Source organism: Panulirus ornatus, chromosome 23, assembly GCF_036320965.1.
Source record: "Panulirus ornatus isolate Po-2019 chromosome 23, ASM3632096v1, whole genome shotgun sequence".
In the NCBI taxonomy this organism is placed as follows: Eukaryota; Metazoa; Arthropoda; class Malacostraca; order Decapoda; family Palinuridae; genus Panulirus; species Panulirus ornatus.
Window position 1 is genome coordinate 3,755,001 of NC_092246.1, and position 18,860 is coordinate 3,773,860.

General features: G+C 47.8%; 1 protein-coding gene across 3 annotated transcripts in view; it reads left to right on the forward strand.

Moving 5' to 3' along the window:
* nmo (serine/threonine-protein kinase nemo) overlaps nucleotides 1-18,860 on the forward strand; it is a 283,198-nt gene that overhangs the window by 218,150 nt on the left and 46,188 nt on the right. For all 3 annotated transcript variants that reach the window (XR_011714425.1, XM_071676425.1, XM_071676426.1), the window contains exons 3-4: nucleotides 11,535-11,590; nucleotides 12,653-12,759. Coding sequence is in view for 2 of the 3 variants with exons in the window: in XM_071676425.1 (XP_071532526.1) it covers nucleotides 11,535-11,590; nucleotides 12,653-12,759 (163 nt within the window). In the remaining variant the exon portion in view is untranslated. The remainder of the gene's footprint in view (nucleotides 1-11,534; nucleotides 11,591-12,652; nucleotides 12,760-18,860) is intronic.

The following is an 18,860-nucleotide window of genomic DNA, read 5'->3' on the forward strand; positions in this document are numbered from 1 at the left end:
GAGCTAGGGGGTGTTGGAGGAAGGAGCTAGGGGGTGTTGGAGGAAGGAGCTAGGGGGTGTTGGAGGAAGGAGCTAGGGGGTGTTGGAGGAAGGAGCTAGGGGGTGTTGGAGGAAGGAGCTAGGGGGTGTTGGAGGAAGGAGCTAGGGGGTGTTGGAGGAAGGAGCTAGGGGGTGTTGGAGGAAGGAGCTAGGGGGTGTTGGAGGAGGGAGCTAGGGGGTGTTGGAGGAGGGAGCTAGGGGGTGTTGGAGGAGGGAGCTAGGGGGTGTTGGAGGAGGGAGCTAGGGGGTGTTGGAGGAGGGAGCTAGGGGGTGTTGGAGGAGGGAGCTAGGGGGTGTTGGAGGAGGGAGCTAGGGGGTGTTGGAGGAAGGAGCTAGGGGGTGTTGGAGGAGGGAGCTAGGGGGTGTTGGAGGAGGGAGCTAGGGGGTGTTGGAGGAAGGAGCTAGGGGGTGTTGGAGGAAGGAGCTAGGGGGTGTTGGAGGAAGGAGCTAGGGGGTGTTGGGGAGGGAGCTAGGGGGTGTTGGAGGAAGGAGCTAGGGGGTGTTGGAGGAAGGAGCTAGGGGGTGTTGGAGGAAGGAGCTAGTGGGTGTTAAAGGAGGGAGCTAGGGGGTGCTGGAGGAAGGAACTAGGGGGTGCTGGAGGAAGGAGCTAGGGGGTGTTGGAGGAAGGAGCTAGGGGGTGTTGGAGGAGGGAGCTAGGGGGTGTTGGGGTAGGGAGGTAGGGAGCGTGTAGAGGGAGAGGTACGGGGTGTTGGGGGAGGGGGCTGAGTGAGGTAGGCATGGCGACGGGCCTCGAGTCGAGATGTTTGTTGTTGCTCACATCAAGCCGCACTCCCGTCTCCCCCCGTCCGTCTCTAGCCCGTTCCCTTACCGTCTCATACACACTCTTCTCTGTCCACCGCCACACACCTCCTCCTGTCTCTCCTCACACCGTCTCAAGACTCCTGCCCGTCCACCACTCGGTCCACTGCACCACCTGCACGTACAACACACCCTGCTACTCTCCTCCTCCTCCTCCTCTCTCCTCCTCCTCCTCTCTCTCCTCCTCTCTCCTCCTCCTCCTCCTCCTCTCTCTCTCTCTCTCTCTCTCTCTCTCTCTCTCTCTCTCTCTCCCTGACAGTGATCCACTTTGTGTATTTTGCCACAGTGGTGTTGTCGTGTTGCGCCTCAGTGTTGCCACAGTGGTGTTGTCGTGTTGTGCCTCAGTGTTGCCACAGTGGTGTTGTCGTGTTGTGCCTCAGTGTTGCCACAGTGGTGTTGTCGTGTTGTGCCTCAGTGTTGCCACAGTGGTGTTGTCGTGCTGCGGCTCAGTGTTGCCACAGTGGTGCACCACCAGCCTCTCATCAACCACAGTGATCCTGAGCGTTTACACGTGACGTGAACATTCACTAGTGGCACTGAGCATTTACCTGTGGCACTGAGCATTTACCTGTGGCACTGAGCATTTTCTTGTGGCACTGAGCATACCCTAAGGCACTGAGCATCACCCGTGGCCTCACAAACACTCGGTAATATTCACTAGGTTGTGGCAGTTTCCCAGAAGTTGAATCACGTGTGGATCGAAAGATTCCGGTGACTGTAGTAGTAGTGGTGTAGACGCAAGAACCCATGTCGTAGTGGCTACGTGATGTGGAAGGGTAGCACGTAGGGCGAGTCCTGTGTCACTGCTGAGGATGTCGTGGCCAAAGGAATAATGTTAGTTATTGTTGTGTGGAGTAAACCACTGAAGAATGGTTCATTTATTTGTAGTACCTGTATAACTGTGCGTTTGACGACGGTACGATCCGTGAATGCGACTGTACGATCCCCAAGCACGACGGTACGATCCGCGAATGCGACGGTACGATCCCCGAGCACGACGGTACGATCCATGAATGCGACGGTACGATCCTTGAGCATGAAGTTACGATCATTAACGGTCAGGTCATGTTACCCTGGGGTCGTACAGTCGTGCTCAAAGGACTAAATAGCCGAGTTGATTGAGAGATAATTATTTACATCCTGTATTCAGTTTCCTTTGTAAGAATGTCTTTTGGGTGTTTGTTTGTGTGTGTATATATGCCGAATGGCGTCCTAGCTCCGTTTCTTCGTTGTATATCAACTGACTGTTGTTTCTTGTTTCGTTTCCCCGTGCACTCATAGGAATATATATATCGCATGTTTACCAAATGGCGTCCTAGCTACGTCTCTTCGATGTTTATCGACTGACTGTTGTATTTCTCTCTTCTGTCTCCCCTGGTGATGTGATTATGACACGAAAGTGCACTTGGGAACTTATCGTGTTTCATTTTCCCCTTGGACTCTCAAGAATATACTTGATCACGCGCAGAATTGTGATCCTTTCCTATATATATATATATATATATATATATATATATATATATATATATATATATATATATATATATATATATATAAAACCTGTCACAGGCTTCTGTCTGGGTGAAAAAAAGATCAAGTGTATGAGAAAGTACGAAGAAGAGATGTGTAGAGAGACTGTGAGATCTCATTCATCTCCTGTCAGGACTTTCTCTTCATAGCTTCACATTGTAACCTGGAGCCAAGGTTTTTTTTTTTTTTCTCTCTCTCTCTCTCCCTCTCCCTCCAGCCCTTGGTGGGCCAGGGATGTAGGTGGGTTGGTTTATCCTCCGTCGTCTCTTATCTCCACCTTACGATGTATAGGAGGTGAGGGAGTGACAGAAGGACTAGACCGTGATGTAGGGGTGTAGGATACAAGGGTAGGGCGGGGTTGTAAGGTAGAGGATGGGCGTGAAGGAACCAGCTGTAGATGGCACTGAAGGAGGGATGGCGGGAGTACATGGGGAAGGCCAGGTAACGGAAGACGTCGGGTGTCTATGACGAGGTTATCTGCCGGAGGATAGTAATAGTATCCAGGATTCCCAATGTATATAGATTGTAGAGATGGTATGTGACGAGATTAACTGATGGAGAACTGTGATAGAATCCTACACTCTTATATATATAGATGGGTGGAGGACTGGCCATGGGGTCGTGAGATTGTGCTTGCATGGGAGAGACTGAAAGCACGACCTTGTTATCATTGATGTGGGGGAAGGACGCCCCGTGGTCGTGTGGGAAGTCGTACCACCCAACCCTCCCCCCCTCCCCCCCTTGAGGTCGTTGTTACTCGAGATGGAGAGGTGGTTGAGGTCGCTCATTACTGAGGCGTGTTGGAGGTCATGGGCTGTTGCTGCAGGGTGGTGTGTGTGTGTGTGTATATGTGTGTGTGTGTGTGTGTGTGTGTGTGTGTGTGTGTGTGTGTGTGTGTGTGTTTGTTGAAGGGGGGGGGGTAGGTAGGTCGTGATCGTTGTTGAAGGGGGGCAGGTCGTACCAGCCCTGACGGAGGTACCAAGGTACCATTCATACCCTCGAGGGAGGCGCTAAGATGGGGGTAGTACTATCCTCAGGAAGCACCAAGCGGACTTGTATAACACACACACACACACACACACACACACACACACACACACACACACACACACACACACACACACACACACACACAAAGTCACCCAGCTTTTGCTGGCAAATAAAAACTCGTCCGTCTCGGGTACATAATGTGATTTACCAGCAGTATTTGTGTGAGGTTTGGCAGCATTGACGACGCTTTAAGATACCCGTTGCTAGGGTCGCTGGCCTCCCGTGGGGGGCAACACTGGCGAGGCCCTGAGTTCCCGTGCACCTGGGGGGTAGAGTGAGGCGAGGCAAGGTAATGAACTGGTGTGGACAGCATCACCGGGAAGGTGCCCCAGGGTACATTTTTGGGAAGGGTTGAGGGTCGTGAGTCCTTATCCCTCGTAAGGATCGAGAGGCACGAGATATGTCTCTCAAGGGCAGTGGATCTCGAGATATCGTCTCGTGAAGTTATAAAGAGTCACAAGGTCGTGTCTCGTAAGGGTCAAAGGTCAGGGTATGTTGCAGGCTGCAGTCACGAACGGAACTCCACCTGGAGGCCGAAACCTTAGCTGAAATACGGAGACATTAGTGAAAAGGAAAAAGAAAAGACAAGGGAAAGTATTAACGAGTTTTGGAATAAGTGAAACACCTGTCTTTGGAAATGTGTCAGGTCATTGTTATTGGGAAAGACAAGAGAAGGTAGAGAGTTCCAAAGCAGCTTCGAGGTGTAGGGAAATAGTTATCGAAGCGGCCCACCCTTGAGCTGACAACGGCCACAGCAGTGATCATGTGACGCAGCAGCTTGCCGAGTATTGCGTGGTCTAGCTAGTGGTGGGAGGCACACAAGCAGCCACCTCTCGGGAGCAAAAACCAAAGCAATGCCACAGAGGAAGGAGAAAGGGGTTACTCTTCTTGGTTTTTAGGTTGTAATCAGTATTACGAATGATGGTTAGTGTGGTAGGATGGTTGTTCCCTCCCATGGATTATATTCTTATGCGATGCGTATCGCGGATTCCGCTACGCATTTGCATACGCATTTGCGGTTTACCAGACGTCTGCCAAATGTACTTTTGTTTGTTTTCATAGCGTAAAAGTCTGATGAGGCCTGTCTGCCTCCAGAGTGGTATTTCAAAATGCAGTAGAATCGTAATGATTAGAGTTATTCTGCAATTTAGAATATGTAAAATGCCTCCTCGTACATATGTATGCCTTTTTTCTTACATAATTGGCTGTCGAGTTCCCAACTTCCAGCACACCGGATAGGTAGTTTTGCAAGCCTTTAAACCCTCGCGTGTGTCTTTTAGTAATGTCTCCAGTGGGCTTTTCCTCAGCTCTGCTGTTAACACCAGTGGGTCACTGTGGGGCCCCACCTAATACCCCACTGTATCGATGTATTCTACCCACTGTACGCATGTATTTACCCCCCAACCTACCCCGCCCCTTAGACACGTACCCTTCACCCAGGCTACCACTGAAACGTCCCACTCTCTGTATATTGACATAAGTACGAGTCAGAAAAAAAAAGTAACTAAACTGTAAAAGTCTCGACCTTCAGACTTTACACACATAGGAGGAGGAGGAGGAGGAGGAGGAGGAGGAGGAGGAGCCCCCTTCAGTCGTGTGACAGCTGGAGAACTGCTGCACGCACGGAGCTCGTAAACGGGTAGATTGATGACGTGTTAATTGACTCTCTCTCTCTCTCTCTCTCTCTCTCTCTCTCTCTCTCTCTCTCTCTCTCTCTCTCTCTCTCTCTCTCTCTCTCTCTCTCGCACACACACACACAGGTGGAATAACACCGGCTCACTTTACCTTCTCGCTGACACACACGAGGGAGCCGAGGGGTTCCTCCTGCGTCTCGCCTTAGTTATCTTCATCACCTCTGTTCTCTCTCTCTCTCTCTCTCTCTCTCTCTCTCTCTCTCTCTCTCTCTCTCTCTCTCTCTCTCTCTCTCTCTCTCAGCTCCAAAGCTCAGATCTGGCGTACATGCGTCGGGCATGGCTTCGTCTCCTGTCACGAGGCCGTTGGCATAAACGTTGTAAGGAGGGGTGGGGAAGGGTTAGTGAGAGAGGAGAAGGGTGTATTATACCTTGTACTGGAGGCACGTGGGGTGGAGAGCCAGATAACAGAAGACCTGATGGTCTATGACGAGGTTATCTGCTGGAGGACAGTACCCCAGACCCCGTAGGTTCGGGAGGATAGTAAAGCAGAAAGCTGTTCTCTGGCGCAGTGGCGAGAGTGTGGCACAGAAGGACGTGTCTAGATAGGCGCATATGTAGTTGGAAATGGGTATGGCACGGTCTTAGTCTGAGATGGGTGCTCTTCCATGGAGGGAAGGGTGACTTGGGAGGGAAAGTGATGGGTGAATAGGGTGAGACAGCAGAAATAGGATGGGGGTGAGGAAATAGGGTGAGGCTGAGGGAATAGTTCAGTGGTATGGGAAGAGAACGAGAGGGATTAAACAATGCTGAGTTTTGGAAATAGGGTGAAGGTGAATGATTAGATCAGAAATAGGGAAATAGGATGAAATCGAAGAATGTAGAGTAATAGGGCGGGTTATGTGGTAGGGTTGGCTTGACCTGAGTGAATAATACTCGTGGTCAGGTCAGGTCAGGGTGTGGAGTCTCACTAGGGGGGCCCCACAGAGAGAGGGGTCACTGGGGGGGCCCAGGTATGGAGTCTCACTTGGGGGGCCCCACAGAGAAAGGGGACACGGGGGGGGCGCCCCGTATAGGGGGACGTGGACGCCCTGGGGGGCCCTTGCAGTCATCTGGTCTGGCCAGGTCCACAACACAATTGTATGGGAAGCAAAAGCCCGAGTAATTAATGTTAATGAGATGTGACCAGCTACCACCCTCTCCCAGTGGCTCTGTTAATGGGACGAGGTACTGTAGACTGGGGAGAGTGGAGGGTACTGTAGACTGGTGAGAGTGGAGGGTACTGTAGACTGGGGAGAGTGGAGGGTACTGTAGACTGGTGAGGGTGGAGGGTACTGTAGACTGGTGAGGGTGGAGGGTAGTGTAGACTGGTGAGGGTGGAGGGTAGTGTAGACTGGTGAGGGTGGAGGGTAGTGTAGACTGGTAAGGGTGGAGGGTAGTGTAGACTGGTGAGGGTGGAGGGTACTGTAGACTGGTGAGGGTGGAGGGTAGTGTAGACTGGTGAGGGTGGAGGGTAGTGTAGACTGGTGAGGGTGGAGGGTAGTGTAGACTGGTGAGGGTGGAGGGTACTGTAGACTGGTGAGGATGGAGGGTACTGTAGACTGGTGAGGGTGGAGGGTAGTGTAGACTGGTGAGGGTGGAGGGTACTGTAGACTGGTGAGGGTGGAGGGTACTGTAGACTGGTGAGGGTGGAGGGTAGTGTAGACTGGTGAGGGTGGAGGGTACTGTAGACTGGTGAGGGTGGAGGGTACTGTAGACTGGTGAGGGTGGAGGGTAGTGTAGACTGGTGAGGGTGGAGGGTAGTGTAGACTGGTGAGGGTGGAGGATACTGTGTGTGGATGACAGTGGAGTGTCGATTGGGGGACATGAGTGGCAGGTTTTGAGCGAGCATTCGCCTCGCAAGTAGCCAGGATGCTGACGTGCTCGGGCTGTGGTAGTGTTGTGGTGGCCTGGAGACTATCCCTTTAAATGTGGCGCGCGCGCGTGTGTGTGGTGCTACCTTAACGTCCGCCAGATCGCTATACGAACGCTGCTTAGTTTTGTGATGGGTGGGCGTGATGTGTGGCCACGGGGAGGAGGGGGCGTCTTTAGTAAGGTGGTGGGTTGGTGGTGCTGGGTCGGGTGAGGGAGGATTTTTGAGCATCAGGCAAGAGAGGTGAGGTGATTACCTGTGGCTGGCGTGAGGCGGAAGGGATGAGGTGGGTGGAGGCGAAGATGGGGTACGTGTCGTGTGGTATGGGTGTGTCTGTGTGGAGGAGAGTGGGAGGGGAATCGCTTCTTCTGTCGTCCTATGTTGGGGGTCCCCTTAGAGTGTGTGGTGGAGACCCCAGAGGCTGTGGTGGTGGAGGATGGGTTGTGGTTTGGACCCCAGAGAGTGTGGTGGAGGATGGGGTTGTGGTGGAGATGCCCGAGTTTGGTGGCGTGTGTGGTGGAGAGCCCGGTGTTTACGTGGGTGGGTCAACCCAGACAGAAACAGTGTTCTCGGTTTACACTGTGGTGGTGTCGGGGTGGAGCGACCACTGTGTAAGGCAATCTTCGTGTAAACACGTGGCTTCGCCGGAGTGTTATGCAAGTGTTGGTGAGGGAGGGAACTCCGTGTAAACTGTTTAATGTAAAATAGGTCGATGTAGAGTGGTGTGTGGGAGGGAGTGAGGGAGGCTCGCTGGCCGTCGCATCCCAAAGGATGACATTATCGACAGTGAATGTGTTTTTTTTTTTTAGGTGGGAGGTGTTGTTGTGGGGGTGTGAGAAGGGTAGGGATTGTGGTGGCCAAGTGTGTTAGGTGTTGTGGGGGTGTGGGGAGGGTAGGGATTGTGGTGGCCAAGTGTGGGGAGGGTAGGGATTGTGGTGGCCAAATGTGGGAGGTGTTGTGGGGGTGTGGGAAGGGTAGGGATTGTGGTGGCCAAGTGTGGGAGGTGTTGTGGGGGTGTGGGAAGGGTAGGGATTGTGGTGGCCAAGTGTGGGAGGTGTTGTGGGGGTGTGGGAAGGGTAGGGATTGTGGTGGCCAAGTGTGGGGAACCAGGGATCAGTGTGAGTGTGTTCAGAGGAGGAGGAGTTGGAAGCAGGTGAAGTGGGTTGTGTTCACCTGAAGGTAACTGAAAAGGAAACAGTCAGACGCTGAATGATTTGGGTCTCGGCTTTGGGATTATGGTCTTTCTCTAGGGAGACTTTGTGGGTTAGGAAGTCCCGACGCGATTGTGGTAGTAGTAGTAGTGGTAGTAGTAGTAGTAGTAGTAGTAGTAGTAGTAGTAGTAGAGGTGGGGGGTAGTAATAAGAGTACTAGTAGTAATAGCAGTTATGATGGTAGCAGCAGTACTAGTAGTAGTAGTGGTAGTAGTAGTAGTGGTACTAGTAGAAGTGGTAGTAGTAGTAGTAGTAGTTATAATAGTAGTAGTAATAGTGGTGGTGGTAGTAAGTATTGAGAATGTACGGTTCTGTCGTGTGGTCAGCCATGTTTACGTTAGCCACTTTGCCCGGTGTTGTGGGCGGTACGTGTTGACCACAGGCACCGGGCTGGTGTTGCAAGTCTTTCACGGTGTGTTGAGTGTTGTAGCGATGTTGTCAGGCGTGAGGGGAGGGGAAAGTGTTGTCAGAGTAGTGTTGGTAGGAGGACGTGCCAGACGTGTGGCGTGTGTATGTACCACCCCCCCCCCCCCTCTCTCTCTCTCTCTCTCTCTCTCTCTCTCTCTCTCTCTCTCTCTCTCTCTCTCTCTCTCTCTCTCTCTGTAATGCTTGCATACATTACCTGTGAGGTTGAGTGTATGTTTGCATAGACTCTGAAACACATTCTATCTCCATAAGATCATTAAGGAGCTCTCCTACGTCACACTCCTCGGCTCTCGTATGTCTGGGGTCAGTTGGCGTAGAGCAAGGGGCTGTCGTAGTGGTGGGTAAGTTACGTGGTGTCGCAAGGACGCGGCGTCGTCAGCAGTCTTGTAGCTATGGGTCGGTCGTACAAGGGTCGCGTAGTATGCGTGAAGTGGTCGTGCCCCGTTCGTGTACACAGGCGTCAAGTGGTCGTGGAGGGGATGGTGACTGGTCGTGAGGCAAACATGGAGTGGCTCAGACCTCCCCTGAGCGAAGCCCCTTGGTTATGACGGTCCTGTAGCTTTGACCTGACCTGACCCTTTAAGGCTCGTGGGGTCGTACCGTCGTGCGCAGGGTATCGTACCGTCGTGCGCAGGAGGTCAGTGTGGATGGTCGGGATGTTTAGAATTCATCTTGACCTCCTCTTGCCTCTTCCCCCTCCGCGAGGTGTCCACGCCCTCCCACGCCTCTCCTTTGCCCCTCAGCCTCCAACACTAACATGTATTTTGGAGGAGGAGGTGAGCACTGCGTCCCCTCACCCCCACCCTCCGCCTGGGTTAAAGGCGACCACCTGCCCACACACTTGTCACCACCTGCCACGTACCACAGGTGGCGATCCCTCACACACACACACATATACCACCTGTGGTGCCGCCCCCCAACGCTGATGATGTTGCCCCTCGCGCCATCTGGCTCACCCCAGCTCCCAGGTGGCAACCTACACCCCCCCTCCTCCTCAACGAACCCACTCGCCATCTGGCATACCCCCCCCACACACACACCCAGATGGCACACCCCCCCCCCACCTCTTTACACAAACATTCCGTCGCCTGCCTTCCCCCCCACACCACCAAACACCCACAAGATCCACAATTTGTTGCAGATCCCGAGTGTGTCATATCAAAAGATTAAATTGTTAGGGAAAAAAATAACAGCAACTTGTATTGTGCTCTGGTAAATGCCGACTCATGCTGGGTAAATTGTTGAATAGAAGAGAAAAAAAGGGAATTGCTGATGAGTAAAAATAATGTTTTCCGAGCCGAACGTCTCATGAACGTAAATCCTACGTATTGGCCTCAGTCTTTCACCCTTACTGCACGGCGGTACGGCCTTTTGAGCGCGATGGCACGACCACCGGGTATGATGGTCTGGCCTTTGACCTTACCTTTTGGAAATCAGGTCAGAGGTCAGGGTATTAAACCCAAGTGTCGCATCGTCGTGCTCAAGGGTCGTACCGTCGTGCTCAAGGGTCGTACCGTCGTGCTCATGGGTCGTACCGTCGTGTTCAAGGGTCGCACGTCGTGCTCAAGGGTCGTACCGTCATAGACAGAATCTCACATGACAGTCGCCATAACAGATCCGTATATTATTCTGGCCCAAATATTTATTAAAGTGTTTATGACTATGTGTTGTTTATTGTTCATCTGTTCTATTGAATAACTTTTAAGATATTGAGTGAAACAGTGGAATTAGGGACTTGCAGATATGTTCAAAAAGGCAGTCGGGAAATGCAGTATTTCTGTGGTGAAACAGATGTATGATACAAGAGATGTAGAAATACAACAGATGTAGGAGGACAAGCTTAAGTGAGACGTGGTGTTGCATTCAGTACTTGGAGATGCTCTACACGACAGCACGACACCAGCGGGTCGTGAAATAATGTCGTTGTAAAAGGAAAGAGGAAACGTTGAGGCGAGGGAAGAAACGTTGTCGCTGAGACGAAGGAAGAAACGTGGTCGTTGAGGCGGGGGAAGAAACGTTGTCGTTGAGGCGAGGGAAGAAACGTTGTCGTTGAGGCGGGGGAAGAAACGTTGTCGTTGAGGCGGGGGAAGAAACGTTGTCGTTGAGGCGGGGGAAGAAACGTTGTCGTTGAGGCGGGGGTGAGCGACATGGACAAGAGTGTGACATTTGGCTTTGGGGGTCGCCTGTTTTGGCGATGCCTCCGCTATTGATAAAGGGTTTAGGAGGGGGGGAGGAGGGGGGGTAAATGTCAGCTGGGGGGAGGTTAGAGTGCGGAATGGGGTGGGGGGGGGGAGATCACCTCTCCCCCACAACTGTTGTCTTATGAACATTTTACGATTCTGGTGTGTGTGTGTGTGTGTGTGTGTGTGTGTGTGTGTGTGTGTGAGGGGGGGAATATTTGGGGTGGGGGGGGGAGTAAAGGTTTGGATACCGTAATGGGTCTGTTCTCTGAGGGTGACCTCTGACCTGGACAAGTTTTGAGGGATCATAACATGGAGGCTGACCTGCACATGGTTTATGGTTGTTCAGGACACACACACACACACACACACACACACACACACACACACACACACACACACACACACACACACACAAGAGTAGGTTCGAATCCTTCCTTTGAAACACGTGATTGATTTTATTAATATTTATTTGTATATTCTTTCCTACAGTTGTATTTGGTTGTATTATTTGCTTCCATACATAACTGATCTATTTCTCTTACGTGATATTCACTTTTCCTCATTGATTACCACACCTTTACTCATAGTGTCCTTTTGCCCACATTGACAACTTAAAACGGTGACCTGTGGGAGAAAAAAGAAAAAAATGACGTATGCTTATTTTGATGTATGTATTGTAGTGTTGTATATTTCTTTGTTGCATGTTTGCTGACTCTCTTTGTTGTATTTGCAGGTGCTGTCCGCGCTGGACATCCTCCAACCTCCCCACCTGGACTTCTTCCAAGAGATGTATCCTTTTCTAGCACACACTGGCGTATTGTGAGACTATCCACGTGTCGACCTGTAGGGGAAAGGGATAGACTCATAGGGAAGCGGTAGGCCCTTAGAGAAGGGCATAGGCCTATAGTGAAGTGGGTAGGCCCTTAGAGAAGGGGTAGGCCTATAGTGAAGGGGTAGGCCCTTAGAGAAGGGGTAAGCCTATAGTGAAGGGGTAGGCCCTTAGAGAAGGGATAAGCCTATAGTGAAGGGGTAGGCCCTTAGAGAAGGGGTAAGCCTATAGTGAAGGGGATAGGCCCTTAGAGAAGGGATAGGCCTATAGTGAAGGAAGTAGGCCCTTAGAGAAGGGATAGGCCTATAGTGAAGATGTAGGATTAGGAATCGGATAGACTGTTAGGATAGGGATAGGCTTATAGGGAAGGACTGAAGATTTGTAGGAGGGAGGGATAAGCCTATAGGGAAGAAAAAGGCCTATAAGGGAAGAGTTAGGCCTATATAAGGATAGGTTGGGAAGGGATGGGCGTATAGGGTGGGGTTGGTATGGGATAGACCCATTAGGAAGGAGCGGGCGTCAGTCTTGTGCGTACATAACACGTCGCTGTAAGCTCATCATAACACAGGGTTGGGATGATAGCTTCAGGATTGGGCCTACAGTAGTACGACAGGAGAGAAAGTAGGAGCGTCTTGTCTCGTAGGAGAGAGAGAGAGAGAGAGAGAGAGAGAGAGAGAGAGAGAGAGAGAGAGAGAGAGAGAGAGAGAGAGAGAGAGAGAGAGAGAACTCTCGGGGATAGATAACCCTAGTTTCACCCTATTGAGGAAAAGGGGGGGGGGACGGATGAGAGAGAGAGAGAGAGAGAGAGAGAGAGAGAGAGAGAGAGAGAGAGAGAGAGAGAGAGAGAGAGAGAGAGAGAGAGACTTTATATTGTATTTCATAACAGTTCGTTAGTTTTTGGTTATGTTCGGCAGTACTAGTGAGTTCGTTCGTTCCTACAGCGCGTACGTAACCATCTGCTGCCCTGTGTTGTTGTTATTGTTGTTTTTTGTTTGTTTTTTGTATTCCTTGACGCGCCGCAGCTACGTCATCACGGAGCTCATGCAGAGCGACCTGCACAAGATCATCGTCTCTCCACAACACCTGTCTGCTGACCACGTCAAGGTCTTCCTCTACCAGATACTCAGAGGTGAGTCTCTCTCTCTCTCTCTCTCTCTCTCTCTCTCTCTCTCTCTCTCTCTCTCTCTCTCTCTCTCTCTCTTTTAGATATTGCTTGCAGATGTTGAAGAAGGTACCAGTAAGGTCACTTCCCCTCACGCCCCCCGATGGCCACCAGTGGTGTGACCTTGCTTCTGGTGTGAGCCCAGGGTCGCCAGTTTAACCTCTGACCTTAGTTGGAAGGCTTATTCCCCAGCCTGCCCACAAAGGTAATTCTAACCGAGATTCACTGTCGAGGTAGAATGTGCGGATCCACTGGAGAAATACAATTACTTTAAGGATATTCTGGAAAAGAACAGTTACATTTAGGATACTGTGAAGAAGAACAGTTACTTTAAGGATATTATGCGGAACAGTTACCTAAAGAATGGGGAAGTTACTTTAATGATACTGTGGAGGAGATTGATTACATTTCGGGTATGGAGAACATAATTTAAGGGAATTTTGGATGCGAACAATTCCTCTAATGATATCACCCAGAAAGGAACAACAGAAGATGGCTCCCTGAATTCCCTCAGAACACAGCTAGGCTTCCTCTGTTTCTTCTCCTGAGTAGCTACGTTGTGCAGCTGATCAGTGGACAGCTGCAGCATGAAACAGACTGGTAAACCAGGCCCTCGTCAGGAATGCTCACTGGTGGCAGACGGAGCCGCTGGGGAATTAGGGGAGCCATTGAAATTAGTAAGGGAAGCTGTAGACTAGACTAGTCGGTTAGGTCAGCCTGGGAAACTCGACGGGACTTTTAAAAGTGTGCGATCTTCGTAAAGCTTCCATGGTAGGTATTTAAGAACGAGGCAAAGGCCCTTCGCCAAGTCTGGCAGGGCTGCCAACATGTGGTTTGTTGACGTTTGACTGGCGGTTGGTATGTTGCGAGTCAGCTGTTGTGGGTAAACAAACATGGAGGGCGGGAAGTTCGAACGCGTCGTTGGCCTCCACCAAGCAGCGACGTGGCCTTGGTGGCGGAAAGGGCCCATTTCATCCAGTGCAAGAGCCAGGATTCAATGGTATATAACGCAAAAAAGAAGATATGGAAGGAGATAGCTGTTCTGTATAACGCCAGGAACCCTGAAGAGACTAGTGCTGCCCACCAGCTGAGACGGTCCTGGGACCACATAAAGCGAAGGTAAGCAATTCATGCATTATAGGTTTTATTTTTTCATGAAATTTGTAATACTTAAGGAAAGATATGCTTGGAAAACACGAATTTGACAGAGAATGTACTGAAAAGTTGCCTTATGTGGGTAGGGCTATATGGAAATTCTTCATGAACAAGCAGAACATGGAAGAGAAATCTTATAGGAATAACTGGTGAGGTGAGCACTTGTAGCAAGGCTATTAAAAATACATTTAAGTTAGGTAAAGCCAAATAATTTAGTTATCCAATCTAGGTGAGGTGAAGGAAGTGTTACCTTCTTCATACACTACAGACATACAATTTACGTCTGTTTCCTGGCCCTACTTTGCTGACGCGGGAAACAGCGATTAAGTATAATAAAAGAATGATATATATATATATATATATATATATATATATATATATATATATATAAGCCAGAAAAAATTCAGCTGATCAGAGTGTGCTATGTGACTGAAAAGGAATTTCTGTTCATATACACTGTATATATTTATTGTGTGTAGGCTTTCTTTTAAACTGAAGAAGTCTGTTACAGTTATACTTCTTAATCAGGTTGAAATCCTGTGTACTCTACAAAATTATTTAGGAATACAAAAAATGATGACAGACAGCATTTGATTATAATAGTTGTGTAAGATATATGACATTTTTGCAATGATGAAGCATACATGTGCTGAGTTGATAATGATAGGTAGGGGTATCAGGAAGCCATAAACTCTATGTGGTATTTCCATATGGCTAAAGTGGCAGAAAACAATACTATTCAATTTAGATATTTTGCAATTTTTATACATCTGTTAGTACTTGATAATGCTCTTATCTGAATGATTTCCAGGGTTAAACAGGAGCAGTCGTTATTTGAAAATGAAATGAAAGCAACTGGTGGAGGGCCACAACCACCCCCCCCCCCCCAAAAAAAAAAAAAAAAAAAAAAATGTTGGAGGCGATGTCTGCAGCTTCTATGCTAATAGGCTAGGAGCTGGCCATGAATGACAGGCCATAAAATTCATTAGGGTTGCACCCTGTTGATGAAGATGGCAAACCAGTGACCAATGTCACCCTTGGTAAGTTAACTGTTTATGTTGAAATGTGTAATGTTTCATTAAGTCTGTGAGTAATATAGCAGAGTTAACTCTCTATGTTAAGATGTGCAATATTTCATTATTTATATGAATTATAAAGCATCCATTTTGTAAAAATATAGTTCTGAAAAATAATTGATGGACTTAATAAACAAAATCATATTATGAACAGCTTTCTTTCTTCACTGCAGAAATCATAGATGTACAACAACCTGTACCCAGCAGCTCACCCCATCAGCCTCCTGGTCCTAGTGTCTTGCCACATCAGTTTCCTGGTCCCAGCAGCTCGCACTATCAACCTTCTGGTCCCAGTAGCCCGCACTATAAACCTCATGGTCCCAGCAGCTCGTACTATCACCCTCCTCGTTCCAGCAGCTTGCACTATCAACCTCCTGGTCCCAGCAGCTTGCCCCAACTGCCATGATTTCCTGATCCTCCAACTTGTTATCCTCCTCTTACTTTTCACACACCCAATTTTTCTTCTACAGATAATGCATTTCTCCAGTCTATTACCTCTTCCTTGTCTGCTTCTTCCCTTAGCCCTTTTCTTTGGCCAAAGATGACTCCATGCCTTCCTTACCTTTCTCATCAAACACATTTAACATCATTTCTGCCATACACCCCTTCACTTTCAACAGTGACACCTCCACCTTCACTTGTGCCTCCCACACCACCTTCACTTGTGCCTCCCACACCTTCGCCTTCACTTGTGCCTCCCACACCCTCACCTTCAGGTGTGCCCTCCACACCTTCACCTTCAGTTGTGTCTCCAACACTCTCATCATCAGTTGTGTCTCCCACACCTTCCCTGTTATTGCCTCCCACATCTTCCTCGACAACAGTCCTTCCTACACCATCATTATTTATCACACACACACTTTCAGCCCCTTCATCATCAGGTTCATCAAGTAACATTTCCACACCTGTATTCCCCACAAATTTATTCACACCTATCTTTTCCCCACCTGGTCTTCCTCCTACATGCATACCTTCCACTCATTCAACTGTCACCACTACCAACCCCTCTACTGCACTTCATGATAGTCAGGGAGAGCAAAGAAAGAGGATATTTCAAGAGAAAGCATTTAAAAAGGCCAATGACAGTCAAGATGAATGACTTGCCCTAAAGAAGAGGAGGCTGGAAGAGGAACACCAGGAAAAAATGGACCTGACTCTGTCGTCAAACCAGCTGCTACAGGAAGCTTAAGGAAAAATAAGGGAAATCTCTGGCAATTACTCCAGTTCCTTGGGTGCTGGTTGTGAAGCTTACAAATGCATGGCTGATGCATACAAATGTATTGCTGAATCTTTCATGGAAAAGTTAGGAGAAGACAAGTAGTTTATAAGTGGAATAAAAAGTCTGTGTGCAAATTCAGTTTTAATATACCAACATTTTCCGAAGAAAGAATAATTCAGTAAAAAATATTCTGTATATCTGTACACATATTGTAAACATCACACCTAAGAAATGTCATTCCTCAAATATTCGTTTGAATTCTAAAATGATATTGACAGTGAAAAAACACTTATATTTTAGGTGCATTACACATGACAGCTAGAAACTATGTGAACAAATGTGGCCTTTTTTGTATGTTTTCTGGTGCTACCTCGCTGAAGCACGGGGTAGTGATGCTGTTTCCTGTGGGGTGGGTTGGCACTGGAAATGGATTGAAGGCAAGCAAGCTCAAAAAATAACTTCAAATGGGCACTATATCAGAACTTGAAAGTAAAATTAATGTTTGATTAACAAAATTGTTGGATATATACATCTAAATGAAAAATGATAATAATGACTTAAAAAAGGTGTCCACAGCATAGGCATGGCATGTGTTGTCACCTTGGATACCATGGGCTCCAGGGTCAAAGGAATCTGGAGGATCAAGCTGGCCATCTGGCAAATCTTCAAAGGGTAGCTTGTGGACTGCAGAACAGCACACATCATAATTTTTTTGGTTGTATCCAATTTAGTCCTTACAGGGATTGAGATAGCAAATCTCCTTTGAAGTATATGAAAAGCTCTCTCTATTGTATTTCTAGTCCTGATGTGAGAGATATTATACTGAATCTATTTGTCAGTTCTAGGATTACCAATTGATGTTAAGATGTGTGTTCAAGGATACCCACTATCCCCCAATAAAAAAACTGTGAATTTATATGAATTTATGACTAGTCTTTGACACAACAAAGATTCATTAAAAATTCTAGCATCATGTGCACTCCCAGGCCAATTTGCAATAATGTTTATAAACTTTAGTGCAGCGTTACAAACCCCCATAACATTAATGGGAAAAAATCCCTATTGGCACTGGTACAGCACTGCATCTGCACCTCCAGGCTTTGTTACTAGTATGTGTGGGACGTCCCATCAGTGCAGCCAATAACACCTGGCATTCTTGCAATGAACTGACTCATTATGCAGCCCTCGCTGGCAGGTTCATGGAACTTTATGTGTCAAGGAGCCAGTTCTTCTGTCTTTGCAACAATATATGTGATACTTGGCTCAGATATCTGAACAATCAGCCATGCTTAGCTGGCAGTTCCCAGTTGCTGATATAGAGACACAGTGAGCTGTAGATGTGGTGGGATTGGGAAACCTACGGAGAGGGAAAGTAATAATAATAATGTTTTACAAATTACCAATTACTGTATAACCTCAGTGCTCAAGAAATATTGAAGAGTTGAATACACTTCATGCAGGTTGCTCTTTACAGATAAATGCAAACCAAATTTGAAATGGAATGTTAAGTATATGAGTTCATTTTCCTAAATTTTTTCTTTGTTTTAATCCAGCAAGCATTTTCACAGAATAGCATATTCAGCATATTCTCAACAGCCTCAGCATTAAAACTAGCATTAAAACCACTTTGTACAAGAATTTTTTTGAAATGGTGTCTATTTAATGGTGTTTTTTAGTAACTACAAATTGTGGCCTAACATGCTTTTCTGAACAGTAGCGTAAAATTATTTTAAAAAACTGTAATACAGCAAATTCTATAGATATATGATTGATATCTGAAATAATAATCTTTTATGGAACATTAAATACAATAGTAGATATAGAAATCTATGGCACTACCCTTTCAGTTATTGCTTAAATTTTGACAGTGTACTAGAATATTAAGAAGGTGAAAACATGAAAATTTGATAGTGCAGTATATTGCATAGTATTGGATAGGGTTAGTAAAATCAGGATTAGACTTTTTTTCATTGTAACTTTTTGACAAAGATAAGGATTTTGTGATGATATGTGATGGATTGGTTGTGGCTGTATCTAAAGGAGGTGACTCAATACAGCATGTTCAATGCTTGCCGCCTCCTTTGATTAAGGCTTATTGAACAATTTATATATTATGTGAAATTATCATAGTGAAACTGAGGAATTGAAAGTAAAAAGAAAAACTACTGTTCTACTACATAATCTGAATACTTTAGTGGGTGATAAGAAGTTAAGGGAACCAGAGTACTACAGTGCCACAGCAGTCTTAAATAATTAGATGAACAGTTTTTAATTAAGTCCTCAAATAAAACATTTGCAATGTTGTGACTAGAAAGTCCAAGTGTGCACTTATGTTATTCACTTTGCTGCCTTTTGCTTAACATGTCAACATGTATCATATGATATCTAAATATCTGATAGAAAAAAGACATGTAGTGTTAAGGCCACCTCGCTTGGACCTCGGGTCTGTGTGGTGTATGTACCTCTCTCTCTCTCTCTCTCTCTCTCTCTCTCTCTCTCTCTCTCTCTCTCTCTCTCTCTCTCTCTGAGGTTATGGTTGCTGGCTGCTGCTTGCATTAAGCATCGCCCCGCGCGCCAGGGCGGCCTTCACGGGGAGGCGGGTTGAGGTCTGGTCTGGA